General features: G+C 54.5%; 8 protein-coding genes across 8 annotated transcripts; 4 read left to right on the top strand and 4 right to left on the bottom strand.

Annotated features, from left to right (window-relative positions):
- Nucleotides 1-964: 964 nt before the first annotated feature.
- G647_00377 (uncharacterized protein) lies at nt 965-2,986 on the top strand (the record flags this gene model as incomplete). The annotated part of the gene is made up of 1 exon (XM_008723780.1): nt 965-2,986. One exon carries the CDS (start codon nt 965-967, stop codon nt 2,984-2,986), a length of 2,022 nt encoding a protein of 673 aa, XP_008722002.1.
- A 586-nt stretch (nt 2,987-3,572) lies between these two features.
- G647_00376 (uncharacterized protein) lies at nt 3,573-4,309 on the bottom strand (the record flags this gene model as incomplete). The annotated part of the gene is made up of 3 exons (XM_008723779.1): nt 3,573-3,602; nt 3,709-4,191; nt 4,298-4,309. The coding sequence occupies 3 exons, from the start codon at nt 4,307-4,309 to the stop codon at nt 3,573-3,575; spliced, it is 525 nt and encodes a 174-aa protein (XP_008722001.1).
- A 465-nt stretch (nt 4,310-4,774) lies between these two features.
- G647_00375 (nascent polypeptide-associated complex subunit alpha) lies at nt 4,775-5,553 on the bottom strand (the record flags this gene model as incomplete). The annotated part of the gene is made up of 3 exons (XM_008723778.1): nt 4,775-5,096; nt 5,152-5,210; nt 5,308-5,553. 3 exons carry the CDS (start codon nt 5,551-5,553, stop codon nt 4,775-4,777), a joined length of 627 nt encoding a protein of 208 aa, XP_008722000.1.
- A 1,847-nt stretch (nt 5,554-7,400) lies between these two features.
- Nucleotides 7,401-9,194, top strand: G647_00374 (uncharacterized protein; the record flags this gene model as incomplete). The annotated part of the gene is made up of 1 exon (XM_008723777.1): nt 7,401-9,194. One exon carries the CDS (start codon nt 7,401-7,403, stop codon nt 9,192-9,194), a length of 1,794 nt encoding a protein of 597 aa, XP_008721999.1.
- A 1,280-nt stretch (nt 9,195-10,474) lies between these two features.
- Nucleotides 10,475-13,694, top strand: G647_00373 (uncharacterized protein; the record flags this gene model as incomplete). The annotated part of the gene is made up of 5 exons (XM_008723776.1): nt 10,475-11,113; nt 11,182-11,564; nt 11,630-11,799; nt 11,847-13,042; nt 13,092-13,694. The coding sequence occupies 5 exons, from the start codon at nt 10,475-10,477 to the stop codon at nt 13,692-13,694; spliced, it is 2,991 nt and encodes a 996-aa protein (XP_008721998.1).
- Nucleotides 13,695-15,137: 1,443 nt separating this feature from the next.
- Nucleotides 15,138-15,643, bottom strand: G647_00372 (uncharacterized protein; the record flags this gene model as incomplete). Its single annotated transcript, XM_008723775.1, has 2 exons — nt 15,138-15,419; nt 15,518-15,643. The coding sequence occupies 2 exons, from the start codon at nt 15,641-15,643 to the stop codon at nt 15,138-15,140; spliced, it is 408 nt and encodes a 135-aa protein (XP_008721997.1).
- A 2,783-nt stretch (nt 15,644-18,426) lies between these two features.
- Nucleotides 18,427-20,548, top strand: G647_00371 (uncharacterized protein; the record flags this gene model as incomplete). Its single annotated transcript, XM_008723774.1, has 5 exons — nt 18,427-19,026; nt 19,079-19,200; nt 19,249-19,374; nt 19,424-19,507; nt 19,561-20,548. 5 exons carry the CDS (start codon nt 18,427-18,429, stop codon nt 20,546-20,548), a joined length of 1,920 nt encoding a protein of 639 aa, XP_008721996.1.
- Nucleotides 20,549-21,299: 751 nt separating this feature from the next.
- G647_00370 (uncharacterized protein) lies at nt 21,300-24,162 on the bottom strand (the record flags this gene model as incomplete). The annotated part of the gene is made up of 8 exons (XM_008723773.1): nt 21,300-22,619; nt 22,744-22,784; nt 22,870-23,041; nt 23,143-23,222; nt 23,361-23,424; nt 23,507-23,534; nt 23,642-24,022; nt 24,113-24,162. 8 exons carry the CDS (start codon nt 24,160-24,162, stop codon nt 21,300-21,302), a joined length of 2,136 nt encoding a protein of 711 aa, XP_008721995.1.
- Between the last annotated feature and the right edge of the window lie 180 nt (nt 24,163-24,342).

The following is a 24,342-nucleotide window of genomic DNA, read 5'->3' as shown; positions in this document are numbered from 1 at the left end:
TGCCTTGCTGGCTTGACAGCCACGCATCCATGGACTCTCGCTTTGGTAAAAGCCAGGCTGAGACATCAGCCCATATTCCGAATCAAGACTATGAGCACAGACTGAAAAGGTCGAGGAATGGATCGCCCAGAGTGTTGATACAAGAGGCTTCTTCACAATGTTATTGTCTCGGCCGCTACCGCGCTGCTATTGCCGCCGTGCCGAGTATGTATTGACCATCGATGTTGTGCTGCCCGGAAACCAAGTGTCTGGTTCTGTCCTGCCTCGAAGCATGTCGCTACGGTGCGTGACACGAGTCACTTAAGAGAGTTCCAATCAAAGTAACAACAGACCTCGTCTAGTTGAGGAGGTACAGCATCAAGCCACTGTAGCGAGACTCTACAAGGTCCAGGCTAGCTGCTGGGTGGCTATAAGCTGCAAGGAGCATAGACAATTGGAATTGCAGCCCGATATCAAAGCCGGCCGGATGACGCGAGGGGGTCAACAACAGCAGAGATGACAATGCCCTTGTAAGCAGCGGGAACGTGCTGACTGTCAGGGGTCGACAGGGGGGTGGTTCGAGGCCAAGCCGTTTACGGAAGGAGAAGACGGCCATCCAACATCTTCATGGCTCTTCAACCACCGCTGTTCTGGCCACTCTATGCTTCTGCCCGTTTCAATCTGAACCAGCGCCTCTCAGGTCCCCAAGGCATTCTTCACAGCTGGATTGTAAACAATAGAAGCCGTCGTATTGTACCGAAATTGCGTTGCGCGTCCTGTCTCGGTCTATTCTTGCAGCCGACGACTCCTTCGCATCCGAATATGGCTGTGCCAGATGAGCTTGGACAGATACCTCCATCTCAGTGGTTCCCACGACATGCCGCAGTCCCTTTCTGTGTGACAACAAGCCGCGTAACTAGCTAAGGGTCCAAGACACGCAGACGAAATCTCGCGCGTACCACGTTTTCGACCTCGATCATCCACAATGAAGGAGTATGCGGCTCCAGAATGGATCCTGTGCCATGGCAAGGGAGAGAGTCACGACTCTAACAAAATCCCCATCTTCTTTATATTGGATGTCTCGCGGGTGCTCTCTGCTTCCTCATTCTACACTCCGTCGCTCGTTGTTTCTCAGCTCGTTCCAGAGGTTCATCCTCAGCCATTCGCTATGCTGCTCTTCTTGTCGCTCGTTTTGTTATTTTTGCACCAGGCTACCGCAGCCTATATACCCTCTGCTGAGTTGGTACAGATTGACAATAGCCTCGCACGCAGGCAGGCGTCCTCGACGTCAAGTACTGCACCGACCCCTACTCAAAAGGCCGATTCGCAATGCACACACGGGCCATTCACGCGGGCGTGTTGGGGCAATGGCTACAGTATCGCTACCAACTACGATGCCGTATGGCCGAACACTGGCAAGGTAGTCGAGTACTTCCTTGACATCCAGAACGCGACCATGTCCCTCGATGGATTCTCGAGACAGCTCTACGTGATCAACGGCCAATTCCCGGGACCTACCATAACCGCCAACTGGGGAGACACGCTGAGGATTCACGTCAAAAACAGCCTTACCACGAACGGTACCGGCATACACTGGCACGGTCTGCGTCAATGGAAGACGAACCACATGGATGGCACCGGCGGTGTGACTGAATGCCCAATTGCGCCGGGCCAGTCACGCACATACGAGTTCTTGTGCACGCAGTTTGGCACGACATGGTACCACAGCCATTTCTCAAGCCAATACACCGACGGGGTCGTTGGCACAATGATCATAAATGGGCCTGCCACGTCCAACTACGACCTTGATCTCGGCGCTTTCCCAATTACCGATTACTATCACCGGCCAGCATTCGAGCTTGGGCCTTTAATCCAGACGGGCGGGTTCCCACGTGGACCGCCGGCGGGCGATAACATCCTGATCAACGGGACGAATGTGAATCTCAACGGCACGCAGGGACGATACAGCCGCACCACTATCACCAAGGGCAAGAAGTACCGCCTCCGACTGATCAACACGTCGACCAACGACAATTTCAAAGTCAGCCTCGACGGCCACAACTTCACCGTCATCACCGCAGACTTTGTCCCCGTCAAGCCTTTTACAACACAGTGGCTGTTCCTCGGCATCGGCGAGCGGCACGATGTCATCGTCGAAGCCAACCAACCCATCGACAACTACTGGTTCCACGTCGTGCCCATCACCGGCTGTAGCAGCAACCTGAACAAGAACGCTCTGGCCATCTTCTCCTACGCAGGGGCCAATTCCACGGGCCTGCCTCCCAACGCCACTCGTTCCAACGCACCCACCGGCGCGGCCGCCTCGGACTGCAACGACCCCAACGACAAACTCATCCCGTACGTCAAACTCGACGTCCCAAGTAACTACACGATTCCTGCATCGTCGCGCCTCGACGTGGGATTTGCCATTGTGCAAAACACGGCGCAGCAGACGCTCTTCCAATGGAACCTGAACTTCACCGCCATGAGCGTCGAATGGGACAGACCCACGTTGGAATACGTGTTCAACAAGAATACCACCTACCCACCGGAGATGAACCTCATCACCCTGCCGGGCAAGAACGCCTGGTCGTACTGGGTGATTCAGGCCGTGCCCACCATCGCCCCTCCGATCCCGCACCCGATCCATCTGCACGGCCACGATTTCTACGTCCTCGGCGCCGGCACGGGCATCTACAACAACAGCCAGACCCTCAACTACAAGAACCCGCCGCGCCGCGACGTCGCCATGCTGCCCGCCTCGGGCTATCTCGTCATCGCCTTCATCACGGACAATCCTGGCGCCTGGCTCATGCACTGCCACATTGCGTGGCACGTTGGGCTCGGTTTCGCGGCCCAGTTCTTGGAGCAGGCGGATCAGATCCCGAACTTGGGGATCGGGCAGGACTTCCAACAGGGGTGTAACGCGTGGGATACGTACAATCAGAATGCCATCTTTCATCAGGAGGATTCCGGGTTGCGAAGACGTGAGATTCCCGGGTATTGAGTTGCGGTGGTAGTCGCGAGCGAGCAAGCAAGCAAGCAAGCAAGCAGCACATGACGTGTTTACTTTGTCTCCTTGTTCTTCTCACCTGTACGGAGTAGTTTCGAACCGATTCCGGATCGAGTCTTCTGTAACTATACTTGGAACTAGAGTCGTAGTTGGAGTTTGGGAATCAAATTCCTTCCTGGTCCTGGATGTCCTTCGTTTCGACAATCGGATTGTCTTCTCCCTCTCATCTGACCAGATCTGCATAACAATCACCTGATAGATCAGGGGTACGGGACGTCAAGCCACGGATCGAGCATGGGACCACCTTGAATGCTGGGTGGCAGACACACGACGGATGCAAGGACCAAAACGACGAACGAGCTTCATCTCCTTGCAATCTTGGTTGGTTCGATGTTTTGAGTCTAAGCCACTATACACACAGCTCTGGAGGACAGGCCAAAGCATGGAACTTGATGTCGAGGAAAGGGTTTTCCACCGGCTGCCTGCCGCGCTGCCAGCTGCACGCGCCGCCACACGCCGTCCCGGCCACCACCGCCTCTGCTTGAGTTTTGGCACCCACCATGCCATAACACCGTAGCGCTTACAATACCGAAAGGTTGGGGAAATTCTCCTGTAGGGGAAAGTGTCAGCCACTTGTAGTTCGATTTTGTAGAAACATCCTCTGCGCGGGAGAGACCACAAAGCACGGGATAGAGAAAGAAAGCAGGAACTCGTACCTGGTACCCGGGCGGCATCCACCGGCCCTTCTTGACCAACCTGGCCGTATACTCGTCGATCTCGGGCGCCGCGCTGGCGATCTCGTCCACGGTCGTCTCCTCCCACGGCCTTGCGCCCTCGATGTCGTTCAGCGCCTTCTCCAGGCTCCGCAGCTCGACCGCCACCTTGTCCTTTGTCTCCTCGGCATTCTTGACCGCGACCTGCTCGAACGCCTCGATGGCCTTGATCTGCTTGTTGACGTCGTACGTCTTGGGCTGAAAGCTCTTGAAGTATTGCTCGATCTCGTCGATGACGGCCGTGTTCTTCAGCACGGAGCGGTAGTGCCCGAAGTCGACGCTCGTGGGCTGCTCGGAGAGGACCTGCATGCGGCGGCGGGCGTCGTCGTGGCGCTTCTTGAAGTTGGCAAGCGAGGTCGCCGTGCTGCCGCGGAGGCCGAGCTGGGTACCGACTTTGGACCAGTCGAGCTTGCTTGCTGCGCGGGTCTGGCAGGGGGGAAAAGATTGAGGTGTCAGTCCAACGGGAAGCAGCAATTTGCTTTTCTGTGCTGCAGAGGGGGTTCATGACAGGGAATCGAGCTGCAGGACTTACCGGAGCGGCCATCTTGAGGGTATGTAGAGGTGTTGTTGGTGTGAGGGGAGTGTGGGTGGTTGAATTGGGTCTGAGAATCAAGTTACGTCCCTGAGGTTTGAGCTCCGGCGAAGTTCGGTGCTGGTCACGTGTTGAGGATTGGACACGGTCACGTGGAATCGTCCGAATTGGTTGTGGTCCTGGTTCTGGTGATGACTTCGCTTCTGCTTGAATGCTTCACACCTACCGAGGAAGTCTTTCTCCACTATAGCAGCGCTGCAGTAGCAGTTGCAGATTGGCTTTACAACTAAGACTTGGTAGAAAAGCGTTTGTTCGTTTCGCTCATCTAAAGCATATTCCTCCCTGTATGCACGCTTTGTGGGCACCTCGCCGAGGTTCGGCGTAGCTGGACACATCATATTCGTGACGTGGACGATCCTTTCACCGACCGATGCAGATCAGTCAACACAACTTTTTGCAACGCCCTGACCCTCTTGATCATACACTCAGCGCCATGATAGAGTTGACTATGTCATTGCCGTTCTCCTTCAGAGCTTTGACAGCTTTCTTCCTCGACACTGACGCCTGGGTCATGACGAGTTCGATGTCCTTAGCCTCCAAGCCGCTGTCGTCCACTTCCTCGTCATCGTCTTCCTCCTCGTCCGCCTTCTTGTCCTCGACTGCCTTGCCCTTGCCGTTCTCATGTGCGTGATCGTGGCCGGAGTGGTCTGCGTTGGCAGCTTCAGCAGCAGCGAGCTGTTGAGCGGCGGCGGCTTGGGACTGCGAGTTGAGGTCTTCGATCTTGGCTTCGCCAAAGATACTGCCAGCTTTGTTAGATGGTCATGTACCTGAGTAGGGGGGATTTCGAAGCTTACATCCAGGTGTTGCTGGTTGGGGAGCGGTAGACGTCAGGGTTGGAGATCACGAAGAGGATCTGTAGGATCATATCAGCCAACTGCTTCGATACGCAAACTGCACGCAACCAGCGCCCAGGGAGATCATCTAGTTTGATCCTGCAGCAAGCGACTCACCCCTTTTGGTCTTCGCAGTGTCACCCGTGTGATGCCCGGAACATGCTTCAAGCCCAATTTGCCAATTGCCTTTCGTGCCTTTTTCTCGTTTCGGCTGTGGACTGCGACTGAAGCCCCAGCTGGGATGTTTGCGTCTCCTTCACCAGTCGCTTCAGGTTCGGAGTCGGACGAGCTGGATGCGTCCTCAGCTGCTGCCTTCTTGTCGGGCTCTTCGTCTGGAAGCTCTTCTATTCTTGGGTTCGACATGGTGAATCAGCTGGATTCCGTTAGCGGGATTTGACCTGGATTTACAGGCAGAATATGTGCCTGTATGAAGCTGAGATTTGAATGTTCGCAAGCATGGGGTATCCAGACCGGTGCAGACTAGAGCTCGGGAACTTACATCTGCGGTTCTTCAACCAGTTGATGAGCTCTGAGATTTTGTGAAGTGATCTGGAAGGTGTTTGGATTGTGGATGGTCACGTGAAGTTCTCGCTTGGCGATTCAAGTGGTGAGTGCACTCAGCAGCCCTGGCGCCGCTTTTAGTCCATTACTGACTAACGTCTTGTGCACTGGACGAACGGTCACCCACAAGAGTAAATCTGTCCTGGCAAGCCCCGTGTGCCGCTCTCGAAATGACAGTCCTTGCGCTTGCTGTCGTGCCTGTCTGTCGTCGGCTTAAGCTTTGTATCTGACTTTCATCTTGGACACAGTAGTGTGCTATATCACTTGCATCCGACTATTGGACAATGGTGGAGTAAGAAATGCCCAATTCCCGTCCATTGCCTCAAAGTTCGATCTTCAGCTTCCAGGTAACGCCAGTTAGTGCTGAATACCCTGCGCCTGGGGGACAATGTGGTAGCAACTGGAAAATATCCTTGGCCCTGAGGAGCCGACTTCTATGAGTTCGTGGCTCGCCTGGAAGGCAGCCAACCGGCTGGAGCTGCAAGCCTTTCGACCATTTACCAATCATCTGTCTGAGACGTTTGACGCCCGACCCGAGTCCCGTGGACAGTTGCTTCAATGCGCCATGCACATCTAGCATTCCATTTGCTTCCGTGCAACCTTGCTGCGACCTGCACTCTGTGCCTTCTCATCACGTCCGATCTTGCTTGGGTGGCGGAGTGATTCCCTTGACGAGCCGAGCCGCGCACAATCCAAAGTCTGTGTCATGGGGCTGTGGTTATCTGATACTGCTGAAGAGTCGAGAGTATGGTTGGTTACACAATACTGGTGCGCCACTGCCAATGGCAGACTCGCGGTGCTTTCAGTCGCCGACGGCCGCCACTGTGAAAGAGGGGTAAGCGGCCAATGATTCAAACATGGCTAACCGGTGTGTAGGGATTCGCGACATTCCTGGCTGATTCACACTGCTCTTTGACCAGTCCTGTCCAGGGTTGCGGCTCTTCCTGGCCGGCGCAAGTGAAGCTGTCCTCTCTATTGATTAAAAGGGCAGATCTCTGCAGCCGCAGCATTGCGGTAAGTCAGCCTCTGGACTTCCTCCAAATCGCTATGTCAGGTTGCCTGACTCGAGTGAGTCCAATGCAAAACATGGCTGACTATGCCAATGCAGAGTGGCGATGGAACGATATCCCTGACTATGAGCCACTTACCAAAGAAATCCTCGAATCGAGGTTAAGAGCCAAATTTGGGAATTGGAAGTTCTTTGTCGAGGTGATTGAAGCACCCCTGCACTCGAGACGATTACAGACTCACAAGCGCACGCAGCGAAGGGCATCGACCTGGCAGTTCTGGGTGCCTCGTGATCTGACCGTGGTAAGTCGGCGCCTGTTCTGCTAGATTTCCGCTTATCTCCGGCTATAGCGAGAGAAACTATTGTTACAAAATCCTCATGCATGATCCGAGTCAGAATGATGGTGAGGCAAAGCCTCTCTCATGGCCAAGGCAGTGGTGGTGACCACGCCCTCCACTGGCCGGGGTTGGGGCCTCGAGGCAGACTGGTCGAGTTGCGGGGCTGGATGCTCGCAACTCAGCTCCGCATATGGTGGCTCAGACCCGGGCTGGAGCTTCAGTCACTTTGTTATATACCACTCGTCTTTCTTGTTGAAGATTAGGTTGTGGTCTTTCATGGCTGGAGCCTGGTAATGGATACAATGGCACTTGCAGCCTTCCTAGCCTCGTGCGATCGTGCGGCCGATTATCCCGTGAATCTGTTGGACAGTGGGTCTGTATGTCCATCTCTCCTTCAAGACTACAAACGACGACTACTTCAGAAGACGAACACCTTATTTCGCCCGGAGCCAGATGCTCGAGTGGAGCTTTTCTACTACGATGAGTGTCAAAGATCGTTTGGCGGCAATCTTTCCACCTCCCTTCCCGAGCTTAAGCGTCACCTCGCAGGCTCTACCACCCATGTGCAGAAGGACAAGCCATGCACCTTTGTCTTTGTCGGGGCCCCTAACGCGCGACGGGCGTTGTACATCAGCCTTGCCATGTCACAGTGGATCTTCTCGGTCTTTCAAGTTCTCCCAAGCTTTTTGGAGTTCTTGTTTGTTTTTGGCGAGTCCCTGTATCCGGTGGACTCGCAGTTCAGCGGCTTCCGGGAGGATTGCCGGCTCGAAACGACTCTCCAGAGACAGAAGATCACGGAGCTCGAGCGGTCGGGCCAGGATTACCAAATTTGCTACAACCTGAAATCGTTTGAGAGAAAGGAGGGTTTGCAATGGCCATGGTCATGTCGGCAGACGGTCGTGTTCCATGCCTTCGACGCACAGCAAGGGCAAGCGACCTGGATCACGATCAAAGCGAACGACGTTATTCGTGAACGTCTGAAGGAGGCGTCGGATATGATCTTGTCCAGGGATCCAAGTGCCTTTACAACATTGTCGAATAAATTCGCCAACACGCTTACCAATCACCTTGTAGTCGTCGAGTGGTGCGCAGAGACCTGCAGAAGGTACCTCAGCGACATCGAGGAGAATCTGCAAACCATCAGGCGTCGCGCTGAGGCAGATAAAGTGAGCAATTTCGTCCCGACCGACGACATCATGCCCACCACCGCCGCTGGTATACCAATGAGCAACTTGACTCCGGGGAGAAGCTGGACATTACGACACGGCAGCACCCGCACAAACACTGCCGCTTCTCAGAAGTCCACGCTTGGGTCGGTGCCTCAGCCATCGCAGCCTTTACCGTCCAGCATCGCTGTGAATGTGCCTGTCGGGTACCGAGATCCACCCCACCTGCCTCCAGAATACGATCCTAGATATCGGATTGCACAGCCAGACGAGGAACAGCATGCGTACAAGATTGACGAGCTCCAGCAAGCCCAGCACTTGGAGAGTCACGTCAGTGACGCTATTCTTGTGTTCAAGAGTAATTTCCTTGTCCTCTCCCAAATCGACACCTTCTACAGACGGCTTGCCCAATCACAAGACCTGGATTCTGCGTTGCGAACAAGCATGCAGACATCGGTGCATCGATTCTCGAAGCGGATGGAATCGGTGCGAAACGATCTGCAGATGCACCTTGACCGGCTTGATATCATCTCCAAGCTGATTGCGGAGTACAAGAACTTACTCTACGGGATCCTGGAATATCAGAGCATGCAAGCCAACAAAACGTTCGCCCTGGAAGCGCGGGCATCTGCCAAGCGTATGGAGGACATGACGCAGAAGATGCGAGACATGACATTCAAGACGACGTTCGAAACCGTCTTGATGCGAATCATCACCGTAGTCACGGTATTCTTCCTGCCGGCGACCTTTGTTTCCACCATGATGTCGACCGACATGGTTCAATACGACAGATCAGACTCGACCATCAGGTCGGGCAGAACCTCGCTCGGTGCAGTCAAGCTCTTCCTCTGTGTTACCTTCTCGTTGATGGTGCCCACATTTGCGTCCGGGTGCGCTCTTTACTGGTGGGCGCTGCGTCGGGCAGCGTAGAGCCTGACTGGCCAACTGTGGAAATCACAGTAGCGCAGCTTGCTGCTTGGTCGCTCAGGTATACGCCTCGGAGGCCTTTTGCGATTAGGTGTACTCGTGTGTGTTTCACGGTAGCTATCTAGTGTTAATTTCATGGCCGACACACGTGTAACGAGGCATGCGTGGGTAGCCCGCTGGATAATGCGTGGGTTTTCAGTCTGAGAAGCATTCCGTGGACTTATAATTTGGGATTCTACCTTACGCTGTGATCTTGGCAGTGAATCGCTGTGTACATGTAGACCCCGACTTTCCCTCACTTTGACGACGGCCAGCATTCGAGGCAACCAGAGCATGGTACTGTACAGTGGCTCGAACTATAGGGTCCTCTACACAGCGCATCCTGTAGGGCATGCGCCCGGCTCTGACCATACACTAGGTACGCTGATGGTGTACTGTGTATGCAGGATCCAGTCGTACGTCGGTTGGCAAGACTGGAAATATCGAGCGGTTTGTCGATGATACGGCTCTCCGCAGGTCTCATTGATCGAATGGCGGTCGGTTCGGCCCAGGGCCCAATCCTTTCGTGCTGTCGTCCAAGAGACTTGGGCGTCAGGCTTCCGCTGGGAAGGCAAGCATTTGGGCATAAGCCTCATACCCGGCAGTGGTGTGCGACTGTATGGCGCGAACCACGCGAACCAGATACCAGGCTATTGCCCAAGGCTTTCTCGAAGCTGCCCAAGCAGGAGCCCAAACGACACAGCGTGTCCAGTAGATGGAAAGATGGTGGGGTGCTGTGTAACGTTCCCTGTCCACAGACACGAACCGTCGTCCACTCACCGAACACCATGCATCAGTGGCTGCAGGTTCAGCTCTCAGCCTACGAGTAGAAGCCACCGGGCTCGTGAGCTTGTCGTCTCCAGAGGGTGGCCGCCACCTACCACAATCCCGCAGTGCAAGAGGAGACGGGGATCGTGCTGCACCTAGGCGAATAGGTCATACTCGATATCCACCTGAAGATAGCTTGAGGAGGCTACGCGGGTGAGGACTGGAGGACTTTGGATAGGCTGCCTTTGGGCTTCTAGTACTGAAGATGAGGCTGGCCCTGGTCTGGCATCAACAGGAAGAATCATACCCAGTAGGCTGCGCCAAACCCAACAACTCTCTCTTCGACCTTCCTTTCGTCTTCTGCTTCATTTGACGCATCCTGCAAGCACCGCCAACCAGCTTCTCACACGGCCGCGCTCGCCCTCTTGCGTCTGTTGCGTGTGGCAGCATTGTAACGCGACAGACCAACTGACCGGATGGCGCCGCTGCCAGACACTCCGCTTCCTGCTCAAGTCAACGACCCAAACACCCACGAGACCATCCAATCCTTTCTGCAATTCCTGAACAAACACAGCTGCGAAGGCATCACCTTCCACGCCGGGTCCAGGCCTCGAACGCGCCGCTTCTTTCCTGAGCGTGCGGTCAAGACGTACTTCGACTGCACGCGACACGACGACGCGCAGCGCGTGAGGGAACTTGTGGCGGCGGCCACTCAAAGGTCATGCAAAAGCCCAGACTATCGCACAGTCGCCAGTGATTGCCCCAGGGTGTTCTCAATCCTGGCTTCTATTGGGCAGTCGCAATATATCGACCACTTTGTTCACCAAGCCAACCTGCAAGATGGCGCACTACCTTTCCGCCGAGAGGCGGCACACCTGTTTCCTGTCATCGCCAACAACACAACTTTCTTCGAGGCCTTTTATCAGAAACAGTGGGAGTTTTGTGTCCTTCCCCTAAAGTATCGCCTCGACCCCGTAGTATTCGAGGATGACCGCATCCTGCCAATCCTTTTATCCGAGAGGTTGGACAGAAGACACGGCTCAAGCGCCTCGGTACACAAGATCGTCGTCCACGGGGATTACGACGCACTAGATCGTGGCCAGGCTCCACAGAGTGTGAGTCCATCGTGCTTTGACAACCCCACGCTTGCTTTACCCACAGCTACTTACACAAATTTGGACAGATCCCACACGTATATGCCCTCAAGTCGTACTACCCGACCGCGGCCGATGACCGTGATCCGAACGGCGATAATGACCTTCCCAGACCGAAAGATTATTATGACGCAGAGGTGGAGGCCTTCAGGAGGCTCAACGACTCTGGCGAGCCTGCGCCGAACCTGATCGGTTTTTATGGTGCTTTTACGCAGAGCAAAAATCGTCACATCATCCTACAGTATGCCAACGTCGGCACGCTGGAAGACTATTGGAAGAAGGTAGAACCTCCCAAATTGGGACATGATATCTCGACCTTGTGGAGCAAAGTCTTTGAGGTCTGCAACGCGGTCGTCCAGATACACGAGCGTGAAGGCGACGGTAACACAGGACGCCCACAGATCTTCCGAGGGTGAGTGTGACGAAGCCGGCCTCTCCCCTCCCCCTTCAAACCTGGATTTAACTCTGTTGCATCAGATGGCATAATGATCTCAGACCGGCCAATATCCTCGTTGTGGGCGATATCGAGGACAGGCCTTACGAAGTCCACTTCATGGTCGCAGACCTTGGTTTAAGCCATTTCTCTGCCATAGTTGAGGGCGATGGCAGTACAACCAGAGAGGGCAGAGGAGGCTCGCAGGCTTACAGTACGGCGTAAACCTTCCATTACACAGGATGCTGCTGACTTTGACAGGTGCACCCGAGCGGAATCTGGCGACCAGTTCGCCAAGCAACTTCAAGCCCAGGGTGAAGCAAAACATCGACACATGGTCACTTGCGTGTATCATCAGCGAGTTCCACGTCTGGACCATCGGCGGTTACCACGGAAGAGATTACGGCGTGTTGGCATACCGGGATGCGAGACAAACCCACAAGGACGTGTGCACATCCTTCGGTGCCTGCTTCCATGACAGAAAAGGAAATCTGCTCGCAACGGTAGAGGAGTGGCACACGCGCTCGGTAAGCCTCTGTGCAACCCAAGACCACATAACGCCGACTATCTGGAAGGAGCTCCTCCGCCGAATGTTTGCTCCTTCAGAGTATCGACTGCAATCAAAGCAAGTCGTTATGGATTGTCAAGAGATCATCAAACAAGCCAGCGACCAGCTCGCCCCGTCGCGAGCAACAGAAAAGCCTACACCGGCAGCGACACAGCAGGGCACCTCGCCGCCGCGCACGCCACCGCAAATCCCCCCCGAGTACCGACATCAGCAATCGCAAGAAGGAGCCAACGGTGAGCCGCGGCTTCCGTCAGATGGGCACAGAACCGTGCTACGTTCAAGCGAAGACGACGGTCATTCTGGCAGGTTTACGCCAAGTCCAAACAGTCTTCAGCCTCTGGGGTCACCGTTTAGCAACCGAGCCTCGGCCCGGTCGACGCCTGACTATCATCGCCGGTCTTATCTCTCTGTCCACACTCGAACCACATCAGCGGGCACAGAGGAATCTGGTCACAAATCGCCCCAGAGCGCAGCACAGCGCTTGTCCATCGAGCGGTCCCCCTTTTCAACCAGAGGCAGCGTCGCGATCCGACATGAGCCTACAGAAGCCATCCCGGCCGAACTGTTCCGAAGGCAGACTATGCCTACAGAGGTAATAGCGGGCCACGATAGCCGTCCTGAGTCGAACCTCCAAGCCCAGCCGTTAGACATAGCAGGACTGCCCGAACTGCCTGATAGCAGCACAACCAAGGGTAAAGAACGAGTAGCGGACGAGAGGCAACCTCACGAACTTGCCGCGAGCGAACCAGCAAGATACTTATCCGTTGACGAATTGATGCAGTGGGTTGCCCAAACTCGTGAAGCGTCGAAGCAAGTGTTCTCGCGACGGAAGGAAATACCACTACCCTTCGAGAACGAACTGCTTGGTGAGCTAAAAGAGCGAGATCACGTATGACATCTCTCTTCTACCTTTGTTCATTCTCTGACCCTGGCTACAGGTTTTTCTCATCGACGACAGCTCGAGCATGGGCGAACATTGGCACAAGCTCGAAAAGCTGTTCAATGGCATGATCTACATGGTAAAAAAGAAGAAGCTCGATCTCAATGGCAGTGAGCTTCGATTTGTCATGTCTGACCAATGCAAGGAAGCACAAAACACCACCCCCCTCATCAACATGGTAAAAGCAAGAGGGGAGTATCTAAGCGGCCAGTCGAACCTTGCCCACCGCCTGGAACGGATTTTCCAAGCGTATCGCAAGAAGTTGCAGAGGTGTCCAACAAGTACAAAATCTATCAGCCTGTACATTTTTACGGATGGCAAATGGCAGCCAGGTGAACGGCAGCTAGAAGAAGTTGCAAACGCCATCAAAGGATTGGTCCACTTTCTGCAAAAGAACGGCTATCCAAAAACGACGGCTGGAATCCAGCTTATCCAGTTCGGAAACGACTCTGTGGGCATGGAAAGGCTTCGGTGGCTTGACGAGGATCTGCCAAAGGAACATGGCTTAACATGGGATATCTGCGACACCACCGCCGCCAATGACAACGTGTGGAAGATGCTACTCGGAAGTATCAATGGCTACTGGGACGATGACAAATAGCTCTCAGCGCAGGCATACAAGACTGGTACACCCTGAGTAAAGCGGTCAATTCCCGCTGTTCTCGCGGCACTGGACGATTCCCGCCGAAAGCCACCACGTTTGCCCAACAAGACCCTTATGCAATCTTCATTGGCATGCTTGCTGGACAGGGCGCACATTTTCGCAGCTTCTTGTCGTCACACAGCGGAAGGTCACGCCCCTTGGTGGAACTCGTCCCGTGGGGCGCAACCGACCAACAACGAAATGTGGTCGAAGAACTCCGCCAGCCCCTAGCCGTCCCATTATCAGCCTGGTCCTTGTTTCCTTGGGGGCGAATCCGCGCCTGTCTCGACTTCGAACCGACACTGAGAGCGGACACAGCGACTTCAGCACTGGAAAGACCCTGTCACCTAGACCAGGTGCACATGATATTGCAGATACTCGATGTGTTTTGCGATACGACCGCGATCGATGGTTGGCCTGTCTTTTGAGAAAACCAACATCATCCGGCAAACAAGGCCGACGACCGCGTTGAGAGTTCAGCTCTTTTGAACCGTGATGCTGTTCGAGACTGTCGGACTGAATATCTGACAACTGGGTTTGCATTTGGAGAGCACAACTCGACCACGGCTTTTCCAGAACTCCCCTGTGACTGCAGGCCTCCCAGGAGAGATTATAATGTCGGCAATGCTCTTGTCGTCTGTTGAAACCAGTCCAGGTAACCATCCCACAGTCGGTTCTCACGCCATCTAGTCATCCACAGTCGTTTCTCACGCCATTGACTTCACGCCACCTTTCATGATGTTGAACATTTGCTGTGAGCTGGAGTGTCACAATATGCACAGAAAAACAATCGACGAGGGGCACACGAATGTATCAGAAGCAAAAGGACAACCCGCCACTGCACCAGACAGAACCCGAGTGCGGACCGGTGTTGAAGCGACTCAGTGGGTGTGTGAGAGGGGAGAGCTTGCAAGATCAACTGACTGTTTGTGATTGGTACCGCACAATACAGACTGTAGTAGTAAAGGGGGCGTGCGGCTCTACCTGATCAGAGTCCAGTTTCCCTCCCTGAATCTTGATCGCACATCATGAATTCTATTGAATCATGTTCCTGCAGAAAACCCGCGCGGGCCGAGCGAAGAAGCCACAAGCCGCGGATGCTGGTTGCCAATTTACATTGACCATTTGACCTTACTGGCATGCATGCACTCAGCATGCCATATCCACTGAAAAATGGGGTGATTTTGGAACGCGATTGTGACGCCTGTAACCGTGTCGCATTTCATGCCTTGGCAGTTGCTCGGACTTTGGCCTGAGCCTTCAATGTCTCGAATCGTGCCTAGAAATCCTGTTCGTCAGCCCTGGATTTCTCCCCACAGATACACCCTGGCTCGATTCAGGCGGGGATGCGAAAGCCCATAGTATGTAGTCGGTAGAGCTCGCAGACGATAGCTGGCTGTCTCACTGTGTCTCACTCACCTGCTTCTTCAACCTCATCACCTTGAACCGCTCAAAGTCGGTCAGATTCCTCCGCCGCTCCTGCTGCTCTCGCTTCTTCGCCCACGACGACTCGGCCCACTTGGCGTCAATCTCGTTCTTTTCCCACAGCTTCTTCACGGGACCGGTGCCTGCGGCTTTGGGGAGGTTGGGGATGACCCAGGGTGTGAGGGAGAGTGTGCTGGTGGCGATGGCCTGTCGGGGGACCACGGCGCCTTCTTTGCTCGACGGACCGTCAACCAGGACCTAGAAGGGAAGAGAGAAAAGGGTTTGTGAGCCAAAATTCTGTCCTGTTGTCTTCTTCCCATCTCCATCATCTGGCATGACTTCGGAAACAAACATACTCTGCCCGGATCTATTATCTCCACCACAACGGCCAGCTTGCCATCGTAGGGGCCTGCGCGGATGGTGACGATCCGGCCGACCTCGACGAGTTTCCACCCAGCGGCCTTGATATCGACGTTGGACATCTTTGCCGGCAAAAGTGATTCTGAGACTGAGAGACTGAGGGCTGTGCGCGCGCGAGGGTCAGTATGAGTATGAGGCGCTCGTGGAAAAATATCGCACTGGATCTCGGGGGCACGTACGAAGGGAGGGAAATGTATTTGTTGGTGCCGCCGGAGTTCAATCTGGCTGATGTCGAACGCCCTTCGTGTGCGCCCGGGAAATTCGTTAGCGCCAGGCCAAGACTTTGTGTGCCAAGCAATATCGGCTGGCCTTCCTTTTCTGGCGGTGTTCGATGGGGGAAACTTTTTCTACTCACCTCTTCTGCCTTTTTTTAATTTCTGCTCGATGAAAGGAAGACTGGCTGCTCTTCATCTTGGGCACACACTTACTCTACCTCCCGCCGACTTCTCATATGAGGTGCTACCTAAGTCGGGTCTCTATCTCCACGAATCTGAAACGGAAGCGTCGATTACTAGTCGCCGTCTGATCCGGCGGCAGCTTTAGCAGGTCAGTTCTCCTATCTGCTCCCTCTCTTTCTCACACTTCATGATGTTATAATTTGCGATTGAATTCGGTGCTGGAGACTCTCGCCGGAGTTTCTTAACAGTGCCGAAGACATGATATTCTATTCTTACATATGCTGAATCAACTCTACTCATCTCCTGCTCTCATTGTCCGCTCCAGTTTTGTGGGACATGACTGACTGACTGCTTAAACAGCGAGGCGGGTACCATATCTGACATGGCGGCCTCAATTGCCGCAGAGAAACTTGTCTGTGAATGTTGTTGTGGCCGTCTGCTCAGTTGAGAATGTCGCCCTCCAAGGTACGTGCCTCTTCCCCGTTATTTCTCGCGTTCGTTCCGATGATTATAAACCTTTTCTGCCTAGATAGTAAATGATCAAACTTGACATGATCGTACCCTTCACCAAGATCTCTGAGGAAATTTGACAGCAGTCGATTTTACATCTGTTTGTGTGGGTTCACTGCTGACTCCTGAGCGCAGGTAAGACGAGGATCCCATCTTGCGTGCTCCTGCTTCACAGCTGCTGCGTGCTGTTGTCCTGATGTCATAAGTCTTGCTCTGGATCCGGCTCACGCACTTGCTCCTGGCTTCACGTGTGGTTCCGTACCTCGCTTTCGTGCGTGCAGCCGGCGTGTTACCCCGGCCTGCAAGAAGCCCTGATCTCCTATAATCTACCGACGGTTCGAACCTCGCTCGTGCCGTTCCTTGTTCACCCTTTAGGTTGTCGTATATGTCAGACTGGCCTTATATGATCAATCTTGACAAATGTCTCAAATCGTCCGAGCCGCACAGGAAGCTCCTCTTTCTTCTGGTGTCCTTGCTGGGCTCTCTGTCGTTCTAGGATGGATCTCGGCAGCTGCAAGCTCTGAATCTGCCACCTAGGGCAGTACACAGGAATGTCTAAACTAGTGGCCAAGCCATTACTATGATACTGGGACCCAAGCATGGGGAAGGATGCTGCATGTACAGTAGCGATTCCTCGTGCGGCAACGTGTCTTATTGTAGATATTCTGGATACCCTTGCAAAGTCGGTAGGACTGAAATCGGCAAGGCGGTACAATCCCGACGAGATGTAACCATGGCAAACAACTTCCTCTTCGAAGCTTGTCTCGGGAAGGAATACCAATCGAGACAAATCACACGTGTCAGAGGTCTTGCGCTTTGGGCCTCAGGGGATTTGAGCTCACAGTAACACAGCCGTACTCTTGGCCAATTGCCCGTTGGCAACTATGGTTCTTCGTCAGAAGCGAAAGATCTTGGATGCTCGCGTGATCGTTGGCGCCGAGATCCAAAGTCGGCTACCTTACGGACTAGGATCATGCTGTTTTGCACTCGACTGGGGAATGGGATTAAAGGACACTCTTTCGCCTCACCAGTCCGTCAGACGAGGCATCTCAGAAAGCAGATCCGTCGATCTTCGGCAGGGTGGTACAAGTACCATGCACGGAGCACGGACAGGGGGGAGCAACGTGGAACGGTAGAAGGATGTTTGGAAGGTTACTAGGTGGCCTCGACTCGGCAAATGGCGTGTTTCTTTGTTTGCCGGGCCAAGGCCGGCAGCTGTCCTGCAAGGCTTGAGTTGGTCGACCCAGCCTCTTTGTCTTCTCTGCATATACTCGTCGACGGCAAATCCATCAGTCACAGAGTAGCCGTCATCACCCAGGCCCGATTGCAATGCGCTTGCGCCCAGATCTCTTTCTTTGCCACGCGCGGAATGGGGGGGCGTTCAATCTGCTTGGAGGGGTGCGGTAAATGATTGTCCAGGCAAGTGTACCGCTGATGAAACAGTACATAAAACTCATGGTGTGCCGCACCCAAAGCGAAAATGAGTGAGGAGCACGCGGGTATGAGAGCCTTGTGAACTGAAGATGACAGTCGCCGTCAGGTAGCACTGACGGAACAGTTGATTCATCGTTGTTCTTCTTCTCGCGAAGTGAACTATCTCTCACACGTTCTTCATCTTCAATCCCGCCTGCTGGCAGCGTGTTCTTCTTACGGTGTCAGTTCATCTTGTCCTCCCCTCCTGCCTTCTATCATCCTTTCCCTCTTACCCTTTTCCTGTCTGTTGTGCGACCTCGACAACATCTCACGCGCAATTCACTCGCAGCTCTCACCGCAGCTCGGCCCACGCACACTGCCGACCTGGGTCGACACGCGCTCGTCTTACTTCACTCATCTGTCGGCATCTCCGTCTTTTCCTTCTAATCTCTCACCGTCATATCGACATCGGTACGTTGGCTTATTCCAGATCCACTGATTGAACACGCTACCCGCTGGTCCGGATGGCTTCGACGTCTTCACCCTGTACAGGCTCCGTGCCGAGGGCCGTTAATAGTCCCGACAAAGGCAGCATTGCTCCCTCGACTCCTCAGTCTCTGACCCAGCGTCGTTTCGCGGATGGCTATGATATGGCTTACAGAATCAACACTGACGGACTCGGCATCGTCTACATTGGCCTCGTCATTGCCTGGACCTGCTTTTTGCTGCCTGCTGCTATCTTCCTCATCCGTCATCGACGCCAACCTTACCTCCGCATGCGAAACATTCCACTGGCAGTCAGCGCTGTCGCAACTCTCCACGTGTACTGGGTTCTTTGCATGATCGCCTATGTGCTCAATGCATACTTTCCGTGTGCTACCGAGTACTGGATCATGAGCATCTACCTGCCCTTGGGTATCGCCCTCTTCCAAGCCACCAACGCTCAACTGCTCTCAGTCGCCACTGCTCAGAAGAGATACGTGGAGGGAGATGTCCGCACTGGAAACAAGCCGATGACTTTCACCTCCAAGACACCAATCTGGCGGAAGTGGTGGGAGAAGGTCAAGACATACAATGCCACGAAAAATACAATGACATGGATCGCTATCGGCATGAGCGTTCAAGTGAGTGAAGCCAAGATGACGTCGATGGAGTTCAGCTAATGACCCTCGCCAGGTGCTGTTGACTCTCATTATCTTTCTGGTTTCCAGAAGATTTCATGCCGGTTTCGGCATTACCGGTAAAGCCCAGGCAGGCACGGCTGACCAGATGAAACAGTGTCGACGAGGATGGGAATGGTAAGTGTATGCTCGCTTGCTGGAAGCTCGCCTGCTGACCAGGGTCAGGTGGCCTTCCATTGCATGGCAGATCTTCTGGTCATGGATCTACGCGCCCGTGCTGCTCTGGAGAGTTCGAAAGATCAACGACGTTCACAGATGGCGCAAACAAACGGTTGCATGCGTTCTCGCTGGGTAGGTCTCACTTGCGGCTGTCACCCAATCTTCACTGACAATAGATCAGTTTGCCAGCTTCACCTATGTGGTTGGTTGCATTGTATGCGCCTGGCATGGCAAAAGCAGACTTCTATTTCGTTCCCCCACTATGGTGAGCCTCTCTGCCCTTGCTTGACTCAGAGAACGTCACTCACATATACACAGGTTCTCGCCATCCATCGTGATCATGCAGGCGTCAGTGATATTTGTCCCGTTCTTTCAAATCTTCAAACACCGACGACTTGCCACCGAGACTCGTGACATTATCGCCGAGTGGGAAGAAAAGCAGAAATACGGCTCCACGACAACCAGTTCCACGAAGCTCGGGCACCAATCAATCAAAAGTACTGTCAGCACACGTCAAGGTGTCATGTACACCATGAGCGCCCTCGAGCGAGCCTTGAAACTGGACCCCACTGGGCTGCTCATGTTTTCGGCTTTGAGAGATTTCTCTGGCGAGAACATCAGCTTCTTGATCCACGTTCGTGATTGGAAAGCCAACTGGGCAGCCACGACTGGGAAATCGGCAGTGCTGCGCAAGCAGGGACAAACCAAAGGCCACGACCCAGCACTGATGCGACGACAGTTCCAACAGGCTGTCGGGATTTATGCTTCGTTCGTAAGCCTCAAATACTCGGAGTTCCCGATCAACATCTCTTCAGCGCATCTGAGAGATCTTGAAGCCACTTTTGAGCAATACGCGGCCCTCGTCTGCGCCGAACCAACCTCCAATGCGGCTACACCATTCGACAACTACTACTCTTCTACCGTCTCAGAGGATCTGGAAAGTCAGAGCAGCAAAGGGGAACTGTCAGTTGTATCGACAGTGATCGGCGAAGGTGGCAAGGACAACTGGAAGCGTGATGCCAGCCAATCGATCCAGATGCAACAGTACAAGATGACCAATTTCGGAGAGAGACTGCCTGCTAACATCGGCATTCCCGACTCGTTCGACGAGACGATCTTCGACAAGGCCGAGCTCAGCATCAAGGAGTTGGTCTTGACAAACACTTGGGCCAAGTATGTCAAGGAAGGGTTCGCGCAGAACCATGTCCGATCTGGCTTTGCGGCTCGCTTGCAAGCGGCCGTCGACGCGTGGCGAGTCAGGTTCCCGACCCGACTTCCGAGATTTGCTGGCAGATCCAGGAAGTGAACAACACATTGTCTCAGTGGTATGTTGTTGTGTGTTTGGGTCGGAATTTGTCTTGTGGCAGGGCGTTCGAGAAAGAAGGGGAAAAGCTGATGCGAGGAAAATGATACCACTTGTCACGAATTTGCTTGCGTATGCTAAGAGGTCTAGGGTTGCTCACCAGTCATCAAGCAAGATGGTCTCGCTGGAAAGGAGCCACAGTCGGTATACTTGAGGTATTCGCATCGCTACTTCTCAGCAGGTTTTCGGAGTATCGACAAGGCCATACGTGCAGGTGGAAAGTCATCCCTGAGGGTATCGGTGGTTCCGGATTCTTCAGAGCGTCAGAAGCTACTGGGATGTGAAGTCTCACAATGCCTACATAGTATGTGTGTTGGTTCCATACCTTTCTTTAGGTGTGAGAATTGTAGCAGATACTGTAGCGACGAGGCTGCTTGGCATGAACCAACACAGGCTATGAAACGACGCGAAGATACCGTACAGTAACCACCTCGTACTCAAAATAAGTGCTACAGGAAGGACTATGAACGTCGGTACCCTCATTACTCGGCCTAAGACTTTCCTCTACATTTCACGCTCGTCCTCGGGTCCGATTCTTTCGACCCCCCGCCCTCGATCTCGACACACTACACCAATGCATAGTGGGTGTGGGTGTGGATGTGGCTATAAAATAGTGACATGGTATCGTGCGTGCATGTATCAACCCATCTCAGCTCACCCCGATCCCGGTCCCGATCTCGATCTCGTGCTGGTATCACCGCCTCGTCGCCTCCATCCCCACATTGTGGTCGTCCGTCCTTCCACCATCACCACCACCACCGGCTTCCTCTCCACGGCCAGGAGCGGCGGTCTCCGACATTTTGGCCACCCCCTGCTGCTGCTGCTGCTGCATCCTCTCTCGCGCCCACGTGCCCCACGAGCTGAAATACGCGCCCGCCTTGACGGCGCTCTCGCGCGCCGAGGCCTGGATCTGCGCTGTGTCGACTTTGGGGGCACGGTCTCGGATGGCGAGCGCGCTCCACACGCTTCCTCCGCTGCCGCCAGACCTGGATTCAGGAGGCGAGTTGGGTCGTCGAGCGTCGTTGTCGACCACGACTATGGAGCTCGAGTCCGAGTTCGTGTGCGATAGTGTGGTTGTCCCCGTGCCTGTGCCTGTGCCTGTGCCTGCCTGAAGGCTGGTGCTCCTTCGTGCGCCAGGGTCGTCATTTTCCTTCTCATCCTTCTTGTCCGTGATCGTGTGCGTGTGGTTGTCTTCGGCGGTTTCGGCGGCGCGCGTCCGAGTCTGGCTTTGACTCTGACTCTGTCGTTTCGCTTGGCGTTGCTGTCGCGCCCGCTCGACTTCGGCCCACACGCCGCGCAGGCCGGCCTCGACACGCTCGCGCCCGCTCTGCAATGTGCGGCCGAGCTGTTCCCGGCCCTCGCGCACGCGGTCGTCCAAGTGCAGCTCGGCCATTCCCTGGGCGAACCTGCGCTGCAGGTCTTCGACGCCCAGCCCCCCTGCCGTGGGGTGTCGCGGCTCGATGATGTCAAAGATGCGGTTCCCCGAGGTCAGTTTGTCGAAGAGCTCAAAGTTATGCGTGCTGCGCCACATGGCGAGGAACTCTGGGTTGAAGTCGCCTGCCGTGTCGCCCGGGTCGGGGAAATGGTCGGGGATGTTCGCCACATTGTTGGGGATCGCATTGGTGACGAGGCTCTCGTGGTAGATCTGGTAGGCCATGCTTGACAGGAGTGATAGGATGTACTCTTCGAATTGCATGCGGATGCTGTCCTCGCTGCCGGCGTATCCCATGTTGCGTGGGCGGGAGGGATTGTCGGGGTCCCAGGTGTCGAGCACGGTCTGGGTGAGGAAGTCGATCCATCGGCGGTCGGCGGCCGAGAGTTGCAGCGCGGATCGAAGGGACGGGGATGTCATGGTGATGGAGTTGGATTCGTCCAGGTTGATGAGGATGTCGGAGTATTTCTCCTTCTGCTGGAGGAGCAGGCTGTTTGTCGAGCCGACGACGTAGGATTTTGTGTCATAGTCGGCGAGGATGTCGAGTTGTTGGAGGGGCGTGTAGGGACCGAAGAAGGAGCCCTGTAGTCAACAACGGGCCCTGTCGTTAGCTTTGAAGATAGAGCATGGGGACGATGCCGGGGAAGGTGGATGATGACGGCGAAGGATCGATGCCACTAGATTTGCAGGGAATGGCTTTCCTTACCTTTCCGAATATCTGCAGTGGCAGACCCATATACGCCAACACTGTTGAAAGGCACGTACGTTAGTTCTCACTTAGTACTGAGGCAGATGCGCCCAAATTATAGCACGCCGACGCAGCCGCACGTACATGAATTCCTATCGCTAGTCCTCAAAGTCGCTGCTCGTTGCGCATTCTGCGCATAAGAATCGAGGCTCGGATCCGCTGCATCCTGCAGATTCGCGATCAAGCCGGGAATGAGAGAGACAAGGGCAAATTGCATCATGCAAAGACGTTCGCATTTCGACCCGAAGAAGAGCATCTAGCATGACGTGAGCATGGTGCGCCATCCTGGCTCGATTGAACCGATAGAATAGGGGGACAGAACAGGGTGCTGGTGGTATGGGGAAGATGAAAACACACCTTCCGCTGCAGCAGTAAACATTTGACCAAGGCGAGTGTCTGATGTCGAAACTCGTAGATCATTTCTCGCAGAGAGAGGCCTGGTACCCGAGCATCAGCATAAGAATACACCAGCCGTGTCTGTGAGGCTGCATTCGAGCTGGCTACTCAGAAGCCATAGGTATATATATCTGGCAGGCACGCAAACCGCCCGGCTGCAACGCCGCAGGAAGACGTACCAAAGTTATGATCCTTGCCGTCCTCATGCGTAGGCGGTGCTCTGACGAGACTTGCTTGGAACTCCTGCACGTTCTCGTCGCATCAATTGACCATGTCCCGAACTTGCTTGATCGGCGCTACTGCAACGCGCAGGGCACTCACCTACCTCTAAGATCGAAATGTCCGAGAAGTCTCTGCGCATACCATCAGCGTTTGTTGGATAGCGACAATCCCACTTCCTAGACGCGGATCGTCTCACACAGAGTCCCACGAGACTAAAACCAAAGAAGAGCACACTTACTCCTGCGCAAACCACGCCGCCGTCACCGCACCCAGCCGCTCCCTCAACTCCCCCATTCCCCGGGCCGTCGGACTCACCACCACCACAGCCTTCTGCACCGTCGAACGCGTCACGTCCACGGAGCGGCGTTTTAACCTCTCGCTGCGTATCTGGCGTGTGCATGAGATGCCGAAGAGGGAGGTTGGCCTGCTCGAGGCTGCATGGCTGTGCGTATCATCCACCGCGGCCGTGTCGCGCTTATCCAGTAACGTAAAGTAGCTAAACTCCTCGGCCATCGCGTGGGCGCCATCTGAGAGCGCCATAAACGGCAACAGCGACCAGTCATTCCGCTTGGAAAGCGTCCGGCCATCCTCGTTGATCCAGAATTCGACCTCGGGACCCCTACAAGCATTCGCCCGTTAGCGAAGCCGAAAACGGGCGGTGCTCAGGAGTTGCGCAGTCGCATGCAAACGAAAGAGAGGAGGTACACACCGAGCGTGGTGGAAGTCGACCACGGCGACTTGAGGGGGAAGAGCCGTCATCTTGTTGTCCTGGGGTGGCACTCGGGTGGGCCAGACATATCAACAGCCAGGGGTATTGGATACACTGTACACTGTACACTTCAGGACCTCTTGCACGAGGTTAGGGCTCGGTACAACGAGAAAGACGCCTCCAGCCCTGGTCTACACTCGTCGAGGGCCAAAGGAAGGGCCAAAGGAAAG

The sequence above is a fragment of the Cladophialophora carrionii genome (genome assembly GCF_000365165.1).
Source record: "Cladophialophora carrionii CBS 160.54 unplaced genomic scaffold supercont1.1, whole genome shotgun sequence".
Lineage (NCBI taxonomy): Eukaryota > Fungi > Ascomycota > Eurotiomycetes > Chaetothyriales > Herpotrichiellaceae > Cladophialophora > Cladophialophora carrionii.
This window is presented reverse-complemented; position numbering and strand designations above follow the sequence as displayed.